This window comes from Cygnus olor, chromosome 26 (assembly GCF_009769625.2).
Source record: "Cygnus olor isolate bCygOlo1 chromosome 26, bCygOlo1.pri.v2, whole genome shotgun sequence".
Taxonomy (NCBI): Eukaryota; Metazoa; Chordata; class Aves; order Anseriformes; family Anatidae; genus Cygnus; species Cygnus olor.
The window spans coordinates 3,573,080-3,596,062 of NC_049194.1; the positions used below are offsets into that span (position 1 = coordinate 3,573,080).

Here is a 22,983-nt window from a genome sequence, read left to right on the forward strand (position 1 = left end):
AGAGGAGGCTGAGGGGAAGCCTCATGGCAGCCTGCAGCTTCCTGATGAGGGCAGTGAAGGGGCAGGTGCTGAGCTCTGCTCTCTGGTGACAGCAACAGGACCGGAGGGAATCTGCATCAGGGAAGGTTCAGGCTGGATGTTAGGAAAGGTTCTTCACCAAGAGGGTGGTTGGGCACTGGAGCAGGCTCCCCAGGGAAATTCATGGCATCAAGCATGCCGGAGTTCAAGAAGCATTTAGACAGTGCTCTCAGACATACGGCCTGATTTTTGAGTGGTCCTCCAACCCAGGAGTTGGACTCAATGATCCTTGTGCATCCCTTCCAACTTGGGATATTCTACAACTCTATGATTCTATAACCTGTCCCATGCACTTGGGCTTAGTTTTACGCATACTGAAATATAAAATTTCACATGGGTGGTGATTTCCCAGACTTCTAATTTGTCAAGATCTCTCTTTAAGGCCTCTCCACACTCAAGGAAGTCAACAGCTCCTATTAATTGAATATCATCTGCAAACTTACTTAGTATGAATTGGAGTCCTGTGTCCAGATCACTCTGTTTCTAAAAACATTGAAAAGAACTTGCCCTAAAATGGAGCCGTGGGGAACCCCACTAGTGACTGGCCACCAGCCTGATGAAACCCTATACCCTATATTACTATAGCTCTTTGAGCCTGACCCATCAGCCAATTGTTCACTCACTGCATTATGTATTTGTCTAGTTTTATGCTGGACATTTGTGTCCAAAAGAATACTATAAGAGATAGTATTGAAAGCTTTGCTAAAATAAAAATAATAATAAAAAAAATCACATTACTGGCTTCTCTCTGTCAACTGGATGGGTAACTTTGTCATAATAGGAAATTAAGTAAGTTACACAGGACTTTCCCCCCATGAACCCGTCTTGACAGTGACTAATGACTGTGTTGTATTTCAAGTGATTTTTTTCAATAACTGCCAGAATAATCTTTTCCATAATCTTACCAGGCTCTGCAGTGAGACTACCAGGCCTGTAGATACCAGGGTCTTCTTTCTTACCCCTCTTGAAAATTAGAAAAACATTTGCTGGCTTCCAGTCAACTGGGGCCTCTCCAAATTTCCAAGACCTTTGAAAAACAATTGAGAGAGGTCTTGCGATGACATCAGCCAGCTCTTTGGGTACCCTGGGATGAATCCCATTGGGACCTATAGACATATGTGCATTCATCTGGAACAGAAAATCCCAAACAAGCTCAGAGTTGGCTGGAAGTTTATCATTCCCCCAGTCATGGCCCTCCAAATCAGGTCTCAAGGGATCCCAGGGCCCATCATCAGTGTTACAGGCAGGGGCAAAGAATGATTAAAAGTCTCTGGTTTGTGGTGATGATCGTCATCAAGTAACAGACTTATGTTATCTCTAGTCTTCCTTCTCCTGACAATACACTTTAAAAAGCCCTTTTTGTTGGCCCCACAGTACTGGCCAGCTTCAACTCTAATTGAGTTTTGGCCGCACGAATTTTCTCCCTACAACAGCAAACAACATCTTTGTAGTCCTCCTGTGTCACCTGACCTTGCTTCCATTGCCCACCATACACCAAGAGGGGAAGATGCATTCTTATTTGTTTTCTCAGTAATTCTAAAATTATGCTATCATAAGCATAATTTTGGCTGCCTTTTGCACACAGCAGACACTGCCTCTGTCCTTGCAGTGTTCTTTTAGTTCTTTGATGCTCAGAGTCCTTATAACAGATAAACATGACCTGAAACCTAGAAAGGCAGCAATGCAAATTTACAGAAAACACTTCCCCCACCTGGGCCCCTGCAGGGAAAGAGATTTTATCATCACAGTCTACCCTGTCATTTAATTACAGGCCTGTGTTTGGTTACAATTTGCAGAACACTCCAAGAGATAGACTTTTATGAAGCAAACGCTGGTTGTACTATCAGAAATAACTGTTTAAAACATCTGCATAGTTCTCTTGAAGTTTGTTGTATCAGAGATCTGGAGGCCAGCTGACAGGCAGGCATCTTATTAGCTCACTACTGGTAGTGTCAGTCATCCAAGAAAAAGTGTATGTGAAGGGTGGGCAGGAGTGACAGCAAATACATTCCTTTCTTAAGGAAAAATAGAGTTAATTCAAAAAGTTAAATCAAGCTGTAACATTTTTTTTTCTTCATTTAAAATCCTAGCTCAGAAGATTCCAGTGTTAGCAAGACAATATGCAGAAAAAAAAAAAAGCAAAAAAAAAAAAAAGCAAACGTTTCTTGAGACTACTTGCACATCCTGTACTTTGAGAAACTGAGCTCTGGGCTTTGTTGTTATTTCACTTCTTCCCAACCACATCTGCCTTCTTTATTTTCTCTTTCTAAAGTGCCTCATAGTTTTGATTCATTCAAAGCTGAAGTCCTTGGAGAGCTTGATGCCGTGGGACACATATGTACACCTCTCATTAACACCCAGCTGCCAGTTCTGGGTAAGGAATTCTTCCAACTCCAACCTGGCTACTTCATGACTTTTCCAAATATCTGTTAAGAATTAAAGCAATATTCTGTGCACTCTGCTCTTCAGACAATGGCAGAATTCAATGCAAACGTTGATTTTGGACCTGATCTCCATTTCGTTGGGTTGGACTTGGCCTGATCATTTAATACTGAAGATGCTGGAAGCCAAAGGCTACAGAACTTCAGAAACAGAGAGAGTTGCAGCCTGCAAAGCCCATCCAACACGGGTGCCCACAGACTGAAACCCCAACCTTTCCATCTGCTAGAAAAAACAGGAACTGATGGAGAAAACATCTCTGTGTCACGTAGCAGAGGTCACGCCTCATCAGCCCTCTCTCGTGCAGCACACGGGACTCTCAGACCTTCCCTTCCAGAAAGCACAAAGAAACCACAGAAGGGAGTAATGGAACCCTCCAAGCCACACCAAATCCATGGAAATGAGCTTTTAATGGATACAAACAATGAACTTTTTTTCTAGACATTTTGTAAGAAAATTGAAAACACGCTAATAAAATGGCTATCGTGTTCCATCGGGAGGAAAATGGGCCAGCCTACCCTCTCTGCTCACGAAAAAAGCAGGAAAACTCCCTCCAATTTAGAAACATGAATGAGATTCAACAGAGTAAAAAAATAGAGCCTTGTCTTCATCAGCAAATTCAGAATTTTGTGCGGCGGTGACAAAAAGACTACTGCAGACTAGCCCTTAGGGACATAAGTGGCATCTAACATGTCAGTCAACAAGTGCTAAATAGAAAGAGGTGAGTTAAAAAAGGAGAGATTTGTAATAATTAAAGGATCTGTTCTTCCTTGGCAGAATCTGTCTCCTGGAGATGCAGATGACTATCAAAAAGGATCTATCATGAATAGATTTAAACAGAGCTTGTTGCACAAAGCATGCAATGCCTTTCACCCCCTTGCCTGGTGTCTCTCTATGTACTTTATTGTATCTTGTATGTATCATTCAGGAACAGATTTGGATATGAGACATTTATTCCTTTTTGGGCACTGGAAAGCATCTTGGGTGAGTTACTGGTACTACATACTTCACTGATAATAGAGCTGGCATAGCATTTTGTTATTCCATACAGGAAGGGCTATTAAGACAAGAAATGAAATTATTGGCAGAGAACCACTGAAATCATTGAAGAAAAAGTTTTGTTCAGTTGGCGATTCTATGCTTGAGAACATGTGACAGAATTGTTCCCTTAAGTATAATTTTAATGGTTGTTTTAACATGTCACTCAGTGTAACAAACTCCCCTTCCCTCTGATTTCTTGATAAAGCTTTTTGTATCAGGAAAATGTGATGATTTCAGTTTTGATGTTTCCTTCCTTCATTTTGTACCATTACTGTCAGGAGTGCTTTCTTGTGTCCTCCTCAACAATGCTTTCTTCCAGCAGTGTTAAGAAGTTTGCTTGATAAAAAGCATGCTACTCTTTCAGAACTCAGACACTTCTAGTCCCCTTGCAAACCTCAACAGATCCTGCTCTTTCCCTGATCCTCCATAAGCCAAGCCTAGGATGTGTCAATTTAATTGTAAGCTGACGTGTCCTCTTTGCTCATCTTCGCATACAAACAGAATATAAATGCAGTCCTTTGTCCTTTGCAAAGCCAGCCTTGTCTTCAGTACCGGTTAAGAGAGCAGCCTTCCCCATCCTCAGATCCTGTCTCTCCTCTTTCCCCCTCCTCGCTGAGTTTCACAGACTGCTTATATCTTTCAGAAAGTGAGCAGGCGACTCTCTGTGCCAGAAATTTCTCATTATGTGTTGTACAGCCCCAGGCTCAAGAACTCTTGATCCCTCGAGCTCCCTCAGAATACAATGAACAAAGGCATAAAATAAGCCACTATTTGAAAGTGTCACATTCATTAGAGATGAGCTGTAGAAATAACTCTGGAACTAAGCAACCCTGAACTTGGAGAACATATAAGTTCAAATCCAAGCTCGATGTTGTGTGCACATTTTCATGTTTAACAGATAGAACAAAGACATAATTTTCCTTACGGGGCTGACTAAATTTCACCCAGTGTATCCAGCTGCAACCATCTGATATGCTTGGGAGATCAGGGCCTGACCTGGACTGTGTTATCAGCATAGTAGATCTTGCATAAGAACTGCATCTTTACTCTTCAGGGATTCCGGAATTGAAAATGAAGCCTTGATTTCATGTGCCATTTCTGTTAAGAGATAAGTATCACCATGGAAAGCTAATGATATTATTTCTACTCCTGCTTATTCCCACTGATAAACAGCCCAAAGAAGATTAGTGGTACATGCTGCTGCATTAATGAAGGAGACATCATTTATCAGCAAACACAGTGACACAGGCTCTGACCTTTGGCTCAAACACAATCCCATCTGCTGACTTCACTCCCCAGGAAGAATCCTATAAGCAGAAAATACAAGCTCCTGGGAACTAGGGAAGAATTTAATACAGACATTTCATTTAGCTTTAATATTTCCTGGTTGCTGGACTTGAATGAGGCATCTGAAAACAAGAGGAAACCATTTCCTCTTCCCAAGAGAGGTGGTCTCAGTGCAAGCTGAGAATTCACTATTTTCACCAGCTGCAAAATAAGTGCAAACAGACTCAAAAAGGGAACTCCTACAGCTTTGAGATTTTAGGTTTGGAGCACACCTGGATAAAGAATATATCCTCTTATGGTTGTGGTCATTATTTTGATTAAAAATCCCTGGCCCAGTGTAGTTTGGACTGTTACAGTGACTTTGGCAGTACAGACATTTCAGGAGGTTAGGAATTAGGTGCTTATCTGCTGTACCAAGCAGTTCACTCCTGACATATCAAAGCACGCAGCAAACTCTCTGAGACAAGGCTTAGCTCCTCAGTTGCAAAGGACCTTCAGAGATATATCTAGTCCAATTGCCTGATCACTTCAGGACTAACCAAAAGTTAAAGCATATTATTGAGGGCATTGTCCAAATGCCTCTTGAACACTGGCAGGCATGGGGCATCAGCTCCCTCTCTGGGAAGGCACTTCTAGTGTTCGACCACCCTCGCAGTAAATAACTTTTTCCTTATATCTAGTGTGAACCTACCCTGCCGTAGCTTTGTGTTGTTCCTTTATGTTCTGAATAACACTTCATAAAGTGTTAGCATCAGATGAACACCTGACAAGATGCTGGTTCTTTATTCCCCTGGAATATATGGAGTACATGTCCCAGAGGGGAGCAGTGATAGCCCAGATGACAGTATCCTCTTTTCCTTCTGACTTCATGGTGGTGACATGCTGGTGATTCATGCCTGGGAAATTAGCCCTCAAAAACAATCACAACTCTTTCAGCTTAGAGCATCCCTCATGTTTATGTCGCTCTCACAGAAAGACCCCTAGGTCAGTAAGTTATACTAAAGGCAAGCACCCTCCTTTGGTGGTCTTTTTAGCAACTGAGGTGAGATAAGCTAAGGAGCAGATACTGTAGATGCTGGAGACATCTCTTTTTATGGCCATCCAGGAAGGAGAGTGAAAGGAAGCTGTTTATGGCTGCACTGAGCTGCTTTTGCAGGCTTTCTGGGAAGTGAGGACCCATGCAGAGGCCCCTTGCATCTGGATGACAGATTCAGACAATGGATTGTTTTTAATCTTGGTGTATAGAAGATTCCAGCTAAACTGATATCATATGTGCTTTGTCTGGTCCCCAGCCAGCATGGGTGAGGCAGACAAATGCAAGAACAATCTTTTGCACCCTGAGGTTGGGTGTGTGGTTCTAGTACAGCCCAACCTTTGCCCATTGGCTAGCCAAACTGCATGGGACATAAATTTGATATGGGGAACTGGTTTGTTGCCTGAGATTTGTGTTAAATGGCTGTTTTGGATTCTTCTGTTTCCAAGTCCTTGGGTGCTGGAGCACTGCAAGGAACCCTTCTGTTCAAACTTTGTAAAGTCTTATGGCATCCTGCCAGTGAAGATGCACTGAAACAGATGTTTTCTCAACAAAAAAAAAAGGAGTTTTCAACCCCCACCAAAGGATTAGCCCCTGAGCTGGTGTCTTACTTTGGAAAAGTTTTTCTGAAGGGCTATACCCAGGTCACACAGCATGCATTGACAGAGACACTACTAGAATTATACCAGCCGAGAAAATGTCCAGTGGTTTGAAGGAGAGTGGGCATATGGGAACAGTCACTGGGAAGCAGTGAGATGTTTTTATTATCCCTGAGAAGAGACTAGGATTAGGAGAAGCCCCATAGGATAATGTATGCTGCAAATGCACAGTGGCATGGAGGTGGGTTTTTGTCATACTGACTGCTTCTAATAGTTGCCTACAGTTCTGTCAGTAACTTTGCCACCTGGAAACAAAATTCCAGGTTAAACATCTGGATTCCAGTGCATTCATCATCCCTTCTCTTCATTACAACAGAGTCTTGGAGAAGAATGAAAGGCAAGTGGAATTCCCGAAGCCCATCTAGGTGGGACACAGTCACACGAGCACAATGAACATATTTAAACCTGAAAATGGCATACATAGGCCAGCAGAGTTTCATTAAGGGATGTGGGAAAGAGCTTTAATAACTGATGCAGGAACAGCTGTTTTCCTTTTCACAGAATGACAGAATGTTAGGGATCGGAAGGGACCTTGAAAGATCGTCTAGTCCAATCCCCTTGCCGCAGCAGGAACACCTAGGACAGGTCACACAGGAACATGTCCATGGTGGGTTTTGAATATCTCCAGAGAAGACTTGACAACCCCCCTGGGCAGCCTGTTTCAGTGCTCCGTCACCCTCACTGTGAAAAAGTTTCATCTCATATTTAAGCGTCATATTTAAGGGGAACCTCCTACGTTCCAGCTTGCACCCATTTTCATTTGTCAGATGTTTGGAAAACACAACAAAATGTTTATTCCTCCACTTCTGAGTAGTGCAGCCTGCCTGGCAAGGCAGAATAACAGCTGCAAAATGCCTGGGGGCGGTGTGTCCTTCCTGTAGGGGTCTGCACACCTCTCAGGGACATTCTGAATGGCGGTAGCGGAGCTGCTGAGACTGGACCTTAGGGAACTGGAGTCAAGCTATCAAAATAGCATAAAGAGTGCTCAGATTGGTGGCATGGTGAATAACATACTGACTGTACACAGTCCTAGTCTGCGCTCCACATTTTACTATGGATTTGTGTTTTTATGGCATAGAACACGTGTCTAAGACCCTGCTTCTGGGCGAGTTCTGAATTTAGACAACATAGTGGACAATTTATCTTAAATCAGAGAGCAAACGGTAGTCCCAGGGACTTCCAGGTAGAGTTCTGCCTTAACTACCACAAATTAAATTCCTCCAGCTTCTGCGCTGAAGAAGAGGCAGAGAGTAGCTTCAGTGACATTCCCCTCTATAAGTTGGCAGAGAGTTTGAAAGTTGGCTGCACTCCCCAAGTTCCCCACAGCTCAAGGGCAAGGCTGATGCTGAGAAGACACGAGCTGCATTCCCCCCTGCTTCGCTCCATGCTGCAGTATCTCCCTAGCTACTGCTAAGGCAGTAATGCGTTAGAGCATTCCAAACCACAAGCACAAACTGAAACACTGTACCATGTCCAAGAGAGATGATGAAAATATCATTCCCATCTACAACTCATTTGAAGACGAGCAAGGTGCATCCCATAAAGCAACCAGGAAGACTGAAGATTTTGGCAGACATCCCTGGGGTGGTATGCTTCTGCTATGGGGCTGGGACAGTATCAGGCTCCTTGGCTAAAAGGAGGGATTCACAGCCACGTTTCTGATTGGCAATTCATGTCTATGGTAACAAATTTTCCTTTGTACTCAAGGACAAATTTCAGGTCCTGGCCAACATGTCAGTTTGGAATAATGACACCTAGTTAGTGAAACAAAACTGCATTTACTTGTTCCACACCCTCATCTTCTGCAATCAGGTCTTCTGCAGTGCAATGATGTTATTTCTGGTTGCCTTGTTCCATCACCATCTGAGCTAGTCAGGCTCTACCCACTTTGCCCTCCTTCTGGTTACTTTACTGAATTAGAGACAACAAGCTGCAAATTGCAAAAAGATAAATATCGATTGAATATAAGGAAAATGTTATTCACCATGAGAATGGTGCAACCGTGAGAAAAGAACCCTAAAAGCACAGGCTTTAAGTGTTCAAAACTCCACGAGAAAAGGCACTGAGCACCTGACCTAGCTTTGAACCTAGCTGTGGCCTAAGTAGGAGGTTGAACTAGAGGCCTCCAGAGATCCCTCCTGTTCAATTAGTCTTGTGTTGCCATTAAAATATCTTTCAGACAACACCCATAGAAAACAGAACAAAACAAAACAAAACACTCTGAGTTTAAGAGAAGATCAGGCAAGGTCCATTCCTCATTTTCTTGCCTTGTACTCTAGGAAACAGATAAGCAGATCAGAAATTCATATTGCAGTGCTTTCTCTAACATGCCTTGGTGCTTGCAGTGCCCTCTCCTACTTGGAAATGAGGGTTGGCATGGGGGCTCTCTCATCTCTCTACTTTACCAGCCTTGGAGATGCCCTTAATGAAGAGAGATTCACAGAATCATAGAATGGTGATTCTCAGGTTTTTAAATGCCCTTGTGTTCTCGGAGTGTATCTGGGAACCCAGTGCTGTGCAGTTTGGTGAAGCTGTGCAGATGGATGTTGGCAGTCTTACCTTCACATCTGTGGCTGGTCTCACTCTGCTTGTGTCCTGCAGGGCATTTGCACTCATAAGAACCTACTGTGTTGATGCAGTTACCTCCCTGACAGAGGCCAGGAATGGCTTGACATTCATCCACATCTACAAGGAAAAAAGCAAAGACATTAGAAAGTACAGCCACTGCAACGGATGAAGGTTCAGCCCAGCAAGGTGAAGAACAGGTAGTGCTATGAGAAATAGGAAGCTTTGCTCCAAGTAGGTGGATTTACATTTTTAATGCAATTACCCATTGGATTACATTAGAGATAAGGTGAAGGACAGAAAATGGACATAAAATTATTGTTGGCTTATCTACACAAACAAGAAGGGAGAGAATAGTATTGTATTGTTTTTCACGGCAAACATCTCCAGCCTCAGCAGCCAGTTTCACATGGAGGAAAAGGCCACAATCATTGTGGCTACCTCCTCCTGGTTCAGTCAGTGGCTGAGCTGGAGATGAGAGATGATTTGCCCTGCAGCCTTCAGAGAGCAACATCTGATGCAGGGCAGAAAGGGGAACACACAAACTGTAAGCTTGTCTCATCAGCCCAGACCCAGGAAGCTCACCCTGCAGCCATGATTTCCTCATCTGTGATGGGAAACTGAATGTGACTGGGGAAATCCATACATTGAAACTACCTCAGAATGGAAATCATCTTAACACAAACATTATAACATGTTAGAAAAACAAATATATATGTAGATATTAATTACATTAAGTATTACAAATTTTACAAGTCTTGTGGAAATAAAATGACCACGGAGAGTAGGTATTATGTCAGAGGAAACGGAATCAAATAATAAAGCTAAACCTGAAGCATCCACTTTTATTCAAATAATTTCAAACGCTTCCTCTGGAAACTTAACTAAAGGCAGTACACTCGCCTGAAACAGTCTGACCTCATGGAATGTTTCCAGCTGAAAATATTTCTACCTGCTCTCAACTACAAGACAGACAAACCAAGGGAGAAGCAAGGGACCCAGGGCACTGCTGGTAAAGCTGGAATATGTTGCCTGTGGCACAAACACTGCTCTCCCTTGCACCACAGCCTTAATTAAAGAGACCAAACTTTGGCCTCCAGAAATGAGTAAAAAAATGTCATTCTTCAATGCCCTTACCTTGGTTCTGTCCACAGACCACTTTTTGTCACTTGTGACGAATATTACTGAAGTTTAGCAAAGTTTACACAGACAGCTTTCTCTATATTGGGACTCCTGTCAGCTATCCATCACTTGTGCTTTCAGTACGCATCAGAATGGATAAGGGAACATCATCTTACATGTTCATGGCATTTACCTTGGCAGGCTCCAGTGCGAATGTTGGGAATGAAACCTCGGCGGCAGGGATGAGGTTGGGCAGGGCACATCTCACATGGGTGACCCCAGGCCCGTCCAATGGTGGCACAACACATGGTCTTGGTACAGACGATCCCACTGAGCTGGCCCTGGCACATCTGGTTATTTACTTGGCTAAAGCAGGGACCAGTACGATAGTCTGCGGGAGAATAAAAATAACCACAGGTTAGATTAAGAAACAAGCACAAGGTCCTTTGTCAAACACTGTGTCTATTCCCCATCCCACCAGCACAGCCATTTAAGTGCAGAGTCAACAAGTTCTGGAAAAAAATTATGCAATCATGGGAAGATGAAAAATTTAAAACTAAGCTGGAGACTAGCACTGGAATTAGTAGCCGCCTTTCAGATGCATGTTTCATGTGATTGTCTAGAGGTTCTCCAAGACAGCTCTTCCTTGTCCACCCCAGGTTCATACCATGAACTAGAGCTATTTCATGCTCTGAGTCAGTGGTCTTTAAGCACTGGCCCCAGAACGAACTCAAAACACAAAGTCAGGCAAAGGGGAGATTTCAGGGCTGCACGTTCACCTGTTCTGTGGATGGTTGTCATCAATGAAGCAATTGAACTTAAGGGAAAAGATGTATATGGAGATGGCATGGTAAAAGCATCTCATGAACAGTCTTAGGGCCTGACAATCCACATAACATGAACATATGGGCAAAGTACAACATTTTGGTCCCTGAGGACCTCCTTTCATCCCCATAACAGGGAACTCCAATGCCACATTGCCATACTCAGCAAATGCAAGCCTCATACCTCCAGGTCAACAAAATTTATAAAAAAGAGCTTATTTCAAGATGTTGGTTTTTTTGTTGTGTCCCTACACTGTGTTGAAATATAAATTATCATCAAGCATCAGTGTTCAGATTAGCTCAGAGATGTTTTTGCAGTGAAACATTTGAATTTGTCATGTGAAGTAACAAAAAGTTGTGTGGAAAGTGGTGATAGCTAAATCATGAGCCATGAGCAGTAGTGGCACACACATCTACTGACTAATAATTCTATTTCCAGAAATGTGTTAGTAAAACATAGACACACAACAAAGGAAAGCTCATTGTCTATGCTCCGTTTCTTGGCCTGCAAGCTGTCAGATACAAGCCTTTCCACACATGATCTTTGCAATTGGTTGCCACCTTCTTAAATACTGACACAGATGTGCAAAAAGCAAAAAACAAGGAAAACCATTGAATAGATGCTTTGAGACAGGAAACTTTCTCCCACTGGTACAGCCACATTGTCAGACCTGCATTTGCATGAAACCATGACAGAGTGCTTTTATCCTGGGCTATAAAAGATCATCTGGAAATGTTGGAAATTACTATAGGCTTTAGGCTGAGAATGCCTGTGCTTATATACCTTCCTCACTCATGTTGTCTATGCTGAGTCAAGTCTGGGTGAGCTACATCTGTATTATGATTGTTCCACCTGGAATCAGGGTAAGCATTAGCTACACAGCAAAGCACACAACAAATCCTCTTCTAACTCTGGGAAAGAACCCACAATTCCTTAATTCCAGCTTAGTGTTCCCTCTTATTTGTATTTTTGAGCAGCTGAAAACACAGTCATACTTAAAATTTAATACTGATGAAAGTCTCAAAAGAAGGTTGGTCTGTGGATGTCACTGAGAAGTAAGCAACAGGATGGATTTGAGAAAAAAAGGGCAATGATTTTAAAGTTACGTAGGTATAAAGCTGACAGTAGCTCATAAAAATGCATTTGTTTGGAAATCAGAACAGACGTGTATTGTGTTTGCAATGGTAAGTTACCAAATAGTCATAGTTTGGTTTTTGACCAAAATTTTAATGAGATACCAAAGCACATGGTTCTCATTAACTTCTCCTGCCATGCCAAGTTTAATGCTTTAGTTTGTTCTAGTTTATTCCTAGAAAACAAATCAACGTATTTTGAGTTGTTCTCTCACCCACTGTCTTTTTCTTATAAAACTGAAAGGCTCTTGCTCAAATTTTTAACATTGAGACCAAGGAGATCTCTCAATAACCATACATGTTTTTTTTAAATTTTTTTAAATTTTAAAACTTTAAATTTAAATATCTGATGTCATTGTGGTATGTATCTACAAAGGGCTCTATTTGACTTAGAAAGTCAGATCACATACACGTATAACAGAAAATTGAGACATAACAGCACTCTACAGAAGGCAGAGGTGAACTTGCACCTCCCACATCATCCTGCTGAAGCATGGCTGGATGCACTGCAGCAACACTTCCTTGAGACTGATAATGAAAGTGCAACTGTAAGGACAGCACTAAATTTTAAACAAATAATTGACAAAAATAGATTTCCATATGTAAATTACTTTCTTGGATGGAATGAAGCTAAGGAAACTGCAGTCTGGAGTCCAGAAAGTCTGCCTGCATTCCAATTCCCATCTGTTGCTAATTTTAATGGGTCAAATTATTAAATATTTAATGAGGCAACAATCTTCTTCTTCTTCTTTTTTTTTTTTTTAAAAAAAGGAAATATGTGTACTTAGGAGATGCCTAAAGACTTGTTACAGTCTACATAGAGGATCCCATCTCCCAGGAACTTTGTTGCAGGTAGTTGTCCTTTAGAAGCTGGGTCTTTTCTGCTGGATTTCTTATAAAAGCAGAGAAGAAGCGCGTTCCTCATTGAAAGCTGGGATTTATTCCTGTTTCCTCTTTCATACTCACTCAGCCTTACAATTACAGTGTCCAGTAGTAGAATATGGGTGATTTCCATCTTTCCACCTGCAGGTAGATCTCATTAAAGAGACTGCAATAAATACATCAGGCCTTATTTTAGGAAGAAAAACTTCAGTCTATGCTATCTAGTCCTTCACCAATCAGCTGTAGATTTAAAAAACAACAGGCCAGTTTGCTGCCTCACTTATCCTCTCCAAAAATAGTTTTGCAAACAGTAAATACTCATTATAGGACAGACATCAGTTATCCTCCCAATATCTATCAACTGCAACATTACACATCTCATTTTTCTTGCTTGTTCTGTTAGCTTCAAAGTAGACCATACTCAGTGCCCTTGGTCTGTAGGCTTCTTATCACAGTGGAGTTAGATTAGGTTACTGGTCGTATACTTGTCCCAGGCAGCCAGCAAATTGTGCTCAAACTTCAAACCACACGACGGAATCAGAGTTGCAGCATCAAAGTGTTTGTGTTAACCACAAGAAATCTGATTCCTTGCTATGCTCTTTCTTTTCAAACCCTCACCTCCCCCTACCCCACTGGGACAGTAAGGTTTTAAAACACCAGCTAACCTAAACTACACACTTCTGCAGATGCCGCAGTCAGTTCAGGGCTACAATGAGTCTTGTATGCCTAATCCTACAGCCAATACAGGCCCCAGATGTGCTCAGAAGAGGAAGTGTAACAAGAACAGACCTCATTCCCAATTTCCATGTTTGGCTGGTTGTCATGGAAATCGCTAGGAACCCCTTTGGCTAATGAATGGTCACTCCCCAAACCCTTAGGGAGTGGGATCCAAGCCATTGCACACCCTCTTACACTGAGCCACATGATTCCGCTTGCAAACAGCTTCCTGCAAATATCCCTTTAAACATTTTTCACTATCCTAACTAGTGTGTCCAGGACATAAGTGGAGGAATACTTTACAGTTGCTGCAGACATCTGTCTTCACCAACATGCTGCATGGACTTCTGCTGGAAAGTCTGTGACAGTCCAACATGAGAGTGGAGTGAATGGATTCAAGCACTCCTGATTCAGCCAAGCCAGAGCACAGAGCCTCATAGCTACCCCTGCTTCCAGCATCTAGGGTGCTACATTGATCAGGGATGTTGTCCTGGCTTTGCCTACACTATTTCACCCAAGTTCACCTTGCCAGAATACATCTCACCTACTACAAGAGGTAATAAGAATGTCACACGATTCTGCCAACTGTAATTCTTGCCAGAAATGCAGCTTGATCTCATTAAAAAGAATAATCCATCCAGACTATTTAAAATTACCACTCTGAGACTATCAAACATTTATGTAGAACAGTTGCAAGGCACCTTCTTTATTGCTAGGTTTCCCCAATGTTAAATGAAGAAAATGGAAATCTTTTGTAGAGAATGTTTCCCTGGGATATACAGCATAACTGAATGCCATTATTTTGTAGGGAAATGTTAATTTCAGCAACTCAGTCTAATTTCTTTGAAGGAGCTCTCACACTCAACACTTCTATTAATAAGGGCATTTTTCATATATTCATTATAACTTCCATGCAACTTCAGATGCTTTTTATAACAGCTGAATTGACACAGTTTCTGAACCTGGAATATTTACAACTTCATAACCAGTTTAAATTATTTCTTTGCTGTGGAAACACACAAACAAAAAAAAGACATTTTAAATGAACTTTTTACTCTCTTTTAACTTGTCCTTACTGTCCCTCTGGGAAAACAAACTAACAAACAAACTAAAAGGTAGTTTTTGACACAGAACTTCTACAGAAAAGTATTTTGCTTGAAAATTTTCACAAGAAAAAGGATAGCCTTCCCCACTTCTATCACATCCATCTACCCAGCAGGGTGTCACCATGTAAATAAATGCTTGGAATGGGAATTCACATCCCTGGGTAAAGATTCAAAAGCAGTAACAATTACACTACTTTCATTGCTATTTAAAACCATAATCCCAGAAACACAAATATGCCTGACCCCGTCATGTAAGCAGCTCTGCAGATTCCACACTAAAAGGAACATAAAGCGATGGAAGAGCTCTCCTCTGCACTCTCACTCCGTCTTCTAGACTGTCCTTTCTTTAGCACTATTTAGCTGGAATCCCCTTGTGAGACAGGCCATGGGCCATGTGAATTCCTTCTTTGCAAAACAAATAAATAGAGCAGCAAGGAAGAAGAGATTTTCTTTGCTAAAAATCAAATTCCATCTCATAATAAACAACGCTTTTAATGAAGGCTTTTTCTTAAAACGGTATGGACAAATGCTGCTGGTAAGTAATCCCCAGAGAGATACAGCTTCACTGTGATGAGGTCACTATAACATACCCCAGGCTTTGGCAGAGTTCCACATTGCTTTCTAAAAGCTCAGCAAACCAGTAAAGGGGCGCAAGGACAGTGGCTAGCAATCCTGATATCTATTTTTCTAATGTCATTGCACGATTTCCGTCAGCAGAAGACTTGGTCCCCAGTCCAGGGGGGCAAAGCCTTGCAATTCTTTTTGTCTGTAACCTTCTGGGCTTTTGGGGCAGAAAGCACACAAATGGGTAGTCAGCACAGCCCTGGGAGTGAGCAAGAGCTGATGCAATCAAGGCAAGGCACTAATCTGGCAGATTCCCACACAGACTTCTACCCAAAAGATTCCCATACAACGCCTGCTATCCCTGATAGGGGTATTCCTTGAACAGCCCACAGAGGAGGCCAGCTGTGCTCTCAGGGACCTGCCAGGTGAGCTCATAAATTACAAATTAAAAGCCTAAATGGAGCAATTTATGCTCTACTCACAGACAGACCATGGACAGAAAGTACCCAGAGGACCACCATGCAAAATACACCAGACAAAAAACAAACTGAAGGGAGTGAATACAAGTCCGCCAAACATTCTGCAATTGTTCCTGTTGTAGTAAATGCAGATTTTAGTACATTGATTATAGGTTTCTGCATGTAGTGCAACCCTAAATATCTGTTAAACCTCTCAGGCTGTGTACATCCATGACAGCTTTGGTGAGAGGGTGGATGGTTGGTGCAGAGAGCACGAAGGTCTCTGTGAAGGACTCAGTTTTCATGGAATACTTTCTCCACCTAGTCATTTCCTTACCTCATACAAACACAGTCATATTCTTGATGTTTAACTTTTTGGAGTTTTGCAAAAAAAGAAAAAGCTGGCTGGGGCAGTTTATAAGGCCAGACATTCCAACTGTTGAAAAAACACATTCAAAGGAAATAGTAAAGAAAGAACTTTTTTAAGTTTTCCTGTCCTATTTTTACAGTTTCCTGTCAAAATCTTTGCCTGATGAAACCTGAGATAGAGCTTCATATATAACCTTCCTCCAAGGGTTCTTCGCTCCAGTGGCATCTGAGGCACAAAGCACACATAGCAACAAGGAGCCAATACTTGAAGCAGTTGTAGAAACGTGTGTCAGTGTTGGAGCAGGAGGCTGGCACCACCACGCTGTGTTCTCCATCGTAGAAGAGAGGTGTTGAATCACGCCTGGTCGGTTAGTGCAAACATGGAGGTGCTGGGGGTGGCATAGGGGTTTAATAGCTCTGGACTCTTCTCTCCAAGCACATCTGCCCCAGGTGGAACCTTGCACCTCTCAAACTCCTTTGGCAGAGATTACAGCTATGGGCAGGCTCCTGGACACCACGGGAAAGAACATATGGAGATGGTGGCTGGGATGGGATGGACTGAGCTGAACTTGGAGGAATTTCTCCTGGACAGCTGCTGATTGTGTTCACCATAGGAGTCCATGGCTGAGTACAAGAAGAAGAAATTTGTGTCTGTCAGGTGAGAAGTATTTTGGGGCAAAGTATTTATGGACTTTGCCTACCTTCCTTCTGGGAATAAGTTAACAATAACAATAAGTGAACAATAAGTTAGGAGCGAGTGCTGAGAAGGACGCAAATGAGTGAGGATGACTTCCAAACATTGTGGCTAGTTTTACAGATCTTGCCTGATTGTATTAATATTACCGTGTTTGAGCTGCAGTCATCTGTTGCTCCATTCAACAAAGTCTTTGTGCTTCAAAACACAGTGCAGTGCATGGCTTATGCTAAGAAGGGCAAGGTGATCTTTGGAAAAGGCTTATTCACAGTTAAAATATCTTGAAATAGATGGAAGAAGTCTCAGGAGTGACCAGGCGGACACAAATCACATGTTACTTGCTTCTTTTCAGACTCAATTAAAATAATTGAAAACATTGCATTCTCCTTAGCATCTTCTTATCCCAGTACACTTCAGCAGGCTTTGTTTTCTTTCTGCAGTCAATGGTAAGAGTATTTATTGGGCAGACTGAAAAACATGCAAAAAATAGGACTGTTAAGGACAATTTGATTGAAGACGGCAGAAAATGAGTGCTCAGAGCTCAGATCAGTAAAACAGGATTCAGCAGCCATCCTGTATATGGAGTAAGAGATTGCCCCAAAATATCTCCCAGTCTAGTAATGCACTGTTATCCTCAATGACTTGTCACAAAGTGTAACAAGCTCAGTAGTGAATACGGGAAGGCAACCCAAAGGCCTGGACCACACAATTAGCCTTTGTCCCGATAAAGCACTGAAGATGTAACAGCACTGGCACTGTTTTCTAATGCCTAATGTAGGTCATTTATCTTCCGACATATCAGAACAAGCTGTTCAGATATACTCAAATCTGCTACTTGTAAATCACCCTGTTTCCAGCATAATAAAATCACAGAATCATAGAATGGCTTGGGTTGGAAGGGACCTCAAAGATCATCTAGTTCCAACTCCCCTGCCATAGGCAGGGGTGCCACCCACTAGATCAGGTTGCTCAGGGCCTCATCTAACCCGGTCTCGAATACCTCCAGGGATGGGTCATCCACAATCTCTCTGGGCAATCTGTTCCAGTGCCTAACCACCCTCTGAGGGATAAATTTTCTCCTAACCTCTAATCTAAATCTCCCCACTTTTAATTTAAAAACATTCCCCCTCGTCCTGTCATTATCCGATAGAGCAAACAGGTGCTCTCCATCTTTTTTATAAGTCCCCTTTTAGTACTGAAAGGTCGCAATGAGGTCACCCTGGAGCCTTCTCCTCTGTAGGCTGAATATCCCCAGCTCTCTCAGCCTTTCTTCATAGGAGAGGTGCTCCAGCCCCTTGATCATCTTTGTGGCCCTCCTCTGGACCCACTCTAACAGATCCATATCCTCTGTGCCGGCAGCCCCAGACCTGGATGCAGCACTCCAGGTGGGGCCTTACAAGGGCAGAGCACCGGGGCACAATCACCTCCCTCCCCTGCTGGTCACTGCTTTGTTGATGCAGCCCAGGATGCAGTTGGCCTTTCGGGCTCCAGGCACCCACTGACGGCTCATGTTGAACTTTTCATCCACCAGAACCCCCAAGTCCTTCTCTGCAGGGCTGCACTGTCTTCTGCAGTGAACTTTTAGTATAAGTCCTCATAGGAAAGGAGACAACGGTTAGTACAAGGGGGGGAAATGGTGATGATAATACATCAATCCAGTTCAGCCTGTCTACCCTGTATTCACATCCTGACCCATACAGAGGAAGTGTTTAGCTTTCCTGCAGGTGCTCCTGGGTTCTCTCTAGTTCCCTGAGCTCTTGAGGAGCAGGACAGCACACTGCTTCAACTCCCAGCCACAAACATAGTGTGTGGACCCTGTCTGCCTGGACAGACCTGGATCTGCTGTGCCACTGTGAGCTGAATGCCTATTTGTAGAACTGCACTAGGGCCTTCAGTAAATGTAGGCCAAGCAACGCCCCTCTTGAGTATGCATTCCTCCTCTTCTACCTTCACAGGTCTAGGTCTGCAGTCAGCAGAGCGCTGATGCACATCATCCTTGGGTTGATCTCAGTCCAGTGAAAATGCAGTGATTCAGGTGTTCATCTCCAAACATGCTTCACTGAGCTGGTGACTGTGACGTGGTGTTGTATTGTACTCCTGGTAGCTAGCTAGCTGAGGCTGCTCACAAACCCTTGCAGAGAGAGTCTCTAGATATCAGTGAAATGTGAAGCGAGGCATTTACCTTCTTGCCAGTTTCCTCCCAAAAGGACTACTTCTGACGTCATGTCCCCTCGAGTGGCTGGTGGCTGCCAGATACATCCCAGGCCCCTTGGCACATTTGTTCCAATGTGTCATGTGTTTAGATCCGCTCTTCAGAGGCTGTCTTTGTACCCATGGATGTGAGAAACTCGGGTACTTCACAACCTTGTTTTTTTTCTGCTCCAGTGATGTTCTGCTCCCATATGCACTGAGCAGCATGTTCAACAACACCAGGATACTCTGTTGGACACGACACCCCTTCCCACACTGAGAACGAGAGAAAAAGCCACAGGTGACTGCATCCAAGAGTGATGAAGGGTCAGAAGATATGACAGTCACCTTTCTGCCTAACTCAGTGCAGGCAATGAGGTGCCAGCTACACAGACTGGAAGACCCCAACCTATATTGTTCCAGCGTTCTCCTGTGCACAGTGAACTGAGCCCCTTACTGAGCACCAAGCAGAAAACAACAGTGTTTTGGGAGTGCTGTCCCACGTCTCAGAGGAAGAAAAGTAGTATGTGATCATCTACAATCATACCAGTATGCTCACGGGCATGCACCAAAATTATACATGGAGGATGTGTCTACATCCCACCAGTGCTCTCAGCTGACCATGACTGGCTTTCTGCAGAGAAGAGAGGGAAATGTGGTTCCTCAGGGCTACAAATAGCTTATCAAATAAGCCCACTCACAAGAAGAAAATAGCAAACTACAACTGACAATAGAGTTAGACTCCACTCATGGTGAAGTTTCTGCCAGATCTTTCAGCCTAAAAGCATACTACAAGTTATGGCAGTATATATATCAGAGCAATCTTCCTCTCTGGACTACATTTGATTAACAAAGTACTTATTCTATCCCACTGTAGAGAAATGGCAGTTCATGCCTCACCTTTGAAGGCAGGCTGAGAAGAAGGAACACTATCACATACCTCAGCTACGAGTTCTGTTTTATGTCTTACCATCTGCATTACCAGAGTACTGGGAAAATCAATTAAATGCCTCATTTCAAACTAGGATGAGAAATCTCTTTGTAAACACAGTCTTCTATTAAAAAGCTCATTTGGGAAAAAAATCTTAACCACTGCCAATAGCATTCCTCTATAAGTTTTTTACTTGAAGTAATTTCAAACTTAAATCTGGAATTGAGTGGAAGAACCACTGGCTGGGTGTAGGCAGATTAATTTCTCAGCCATATACTGTACTCACACCACTCAGACAGCTTTGATGGGCCTGACAGAATGAGCCACAGTAGCCAGTGTTTTCCTTTTTTTTTTTTTTTTTTCCCCCAGAGAATTAATATGAAACCCAAGAAATGAATAAGAGTTCCTGAAACCCTGGAACAGCTTTTCAGTTCAGGGGATGCCTGTGAACTGCCCGGCAAAGCATTTCAGTTGTCTCATATTAGGACGGCTCACTGACCATTTCTCCACCCATGCCCAGTGTTTTTCTGAGACAACAAGGGATGTCAGCAAGACAGAGGCACAGAGGGTATCTAAGACAAAAGCTAAGGCTGTTCCACAATATAAACTGTCAGGTCTCCTAACCCTTCAAAACATGGGACCGAAGTGGAGTGCTCCATCTGTCCTAATAAAATCCACCCTAGCGAAGAAACGCAAAAAGAAAAGGAAGGTGACAAGAAGGTCACCTCTCCCTCCCCTCAGTCAATCTTTCCCCAGCTCCCCAGTGTTGAGGTCAAGGCTTTGCTCATCCCTTCAAAGTGCTGCGTGGTCCCAGCAGTACAAATACAAATGCTTTCAAAAAGCAGGAGCCACATCCTGCTTGTTGATTGTTGCTATGTATCTTCCCACCTCACTTGTTCTTTGAGAAGAGCACCTGGATTGGGGCTCAGTTTCACAGTCAGCATGGACCTCAGGCACAGCCATAGGTAGTATGGAGGAGGTATTTTTTCAATTTATTCCCAAAACAAAAATTCTGTTAGGCACCTCAAATTAATAAATGTGACATATGTTCTTCTGAAATGCAAAGGCTGAGATTAAAGACCTTTCTGAGTTATCTCAGATATCATTAAATTTCTGTAGTTTTCCTGGCCCCCCCTTGTTACCATGATGTATCTTCTTGCATGCCTGGTCTCTGGGGCAGTTTCCAGCTGAACGTACAAAATATGTACAGCTCTACCAACTATTTCACTTAGAGCAGCATTCTGGAAGTTCAGGACTATGAGCTGAGTTTTAGAAAGGAGTGAATAGAGGGACTGTGTTTACTGTTGGCTGCTTCCTGTCAGAGTTTTAGCATATACATAGGGGGATCTGACACATCCTGTATAGCTGATTCTTTTCTCCTAATCATCCAAATTAAACTGAAAATTTGGGAAGTAAATCATTATGAAGAGGAAGCAGAAAAGCTGAGACTAAACCACACGATAAGTCTTCTATGGATTGGGGAGGCTTTACAAGCAAGAATAATGGAATATTCTGCAATATTCCCACCATCTGGAAATCTGAGTGGATTAAAGTGCTGTTTATGCTGACAGACTCATTAACATCCATCTGTACGTTACAAAATGGTGTTTTGGATCATGTATGCTGTTTATATATGGCACAGAGCATCTGTCACTAAAAAAGCTGCAGCTGGAGGGAATGTAATAGATCACTTTGGATTCCTCTTTCCCTTAGACAAGATTGACTCTACTAGAATTAGATCTAACAAATATTTATGTTACCTGCTCTTAAACACCTGCAGTTATGGAAACAGGCTCCTTAAGCAACTCTTCTAGTGGTTAAATATTTCAGGACGATAGACAAGAGTGGAAGTCACATTGATAGACATTAGATGTCACAAATATGCTTAGAAATTAGGAGGATGAGAGGAACTGTCTTCCTATACAGGAAGGATCTTTAAGAAATTGATATAGCATACAAAAATCAGTTAATTTGGGGACTTGTGTTAGTCTTACTCATTGCTAATGGAGATTTCTTCCAGGACTGGAATGATAGCAGTTATGATGAACCCAGGGTTTACAAGGCCAAAACAAAAACAAAAGCAAACAACAACAACAACAAACACATCAAAATCATTTTGAAACTTTGAAGAATCTACAGACACAGACATAGACACATCATGGAGACTCAGAAATACTGAGTGCACATCAAAGGAGATCCTCATGTTATGCATGTGCTAACATATAAAAAATAGGAACTACAGACAGCTACACGAACAAATTACTGTCTTTTCCTCTTCCCTATTGTTTGCAGAACTCCAAGTGTCTTTGGAGTTTTCATGGTCTTCAGGTTTTAGTACCCTTCTGCAACCACAACTCTAAGTTTAGAGATGCTGCAAAGTATCAGGGAGTTCACCACAAAGATCAAGAACGTTATCAAAAAATCTCTTTTTTTCAGAATAAAAGAAGACATGTTTTCATTTAAGGTAGCAACTGTCATCAACTGGCTTCAGCATTTGTATGGGGGAAAAAAAAAAAGGCAAATTAAACCTCATCCTTCTTACACAGAACAATCTTCCGCACCTTCATCTGAGACCAATGTTGTCACTTTTTTGCAACATTTTTTTTCCTACTTGAAAGAGGGTGAAATCAGAGATATGACATCAAAATGTTTCATTTTTTCTTTAAAGTTCAAGAAAACTATTAAATAGAATTGGCCTCTCTTCTCACAGATTCTTTTTTTTTCTATACTTTTTTCCTCCAACACTGATGCAATGTGAGATCATGTTACCAATGCTGCTGGGGCTATACAATATATCCACTAGTTTTTATCCCTGAAGATGTCAAGTAGAAGGAGGAAATGATGCTAAGATTCTTTGAGTACCTAGCTGTTACAGTATTTACCTCTCAAG

At 42.4% G+C, this 22,983-nt stretch overlaps 1 protein-coding gene across 1 annotated transcript in view; it reads right to left on the bottom strand.

Moving 5' to 3' along the window:
• The window catches only part of FBN3 (fibrillin 3), a 117,487-nt gene that overhangs the window by 53,719 nt on the left and 40,785 nt on the right, over positions 1–22,983 (bottom strand). Inside the window, 2 exon segments of the mRNA XM_040537802.1 lie at positions 9,097–9,222; positions 10,418–10,615. Coding sequence (XP_040393736.1) covers positions 9,097–9,222; positions 10,418–10,615 — 324 coding nt within the window.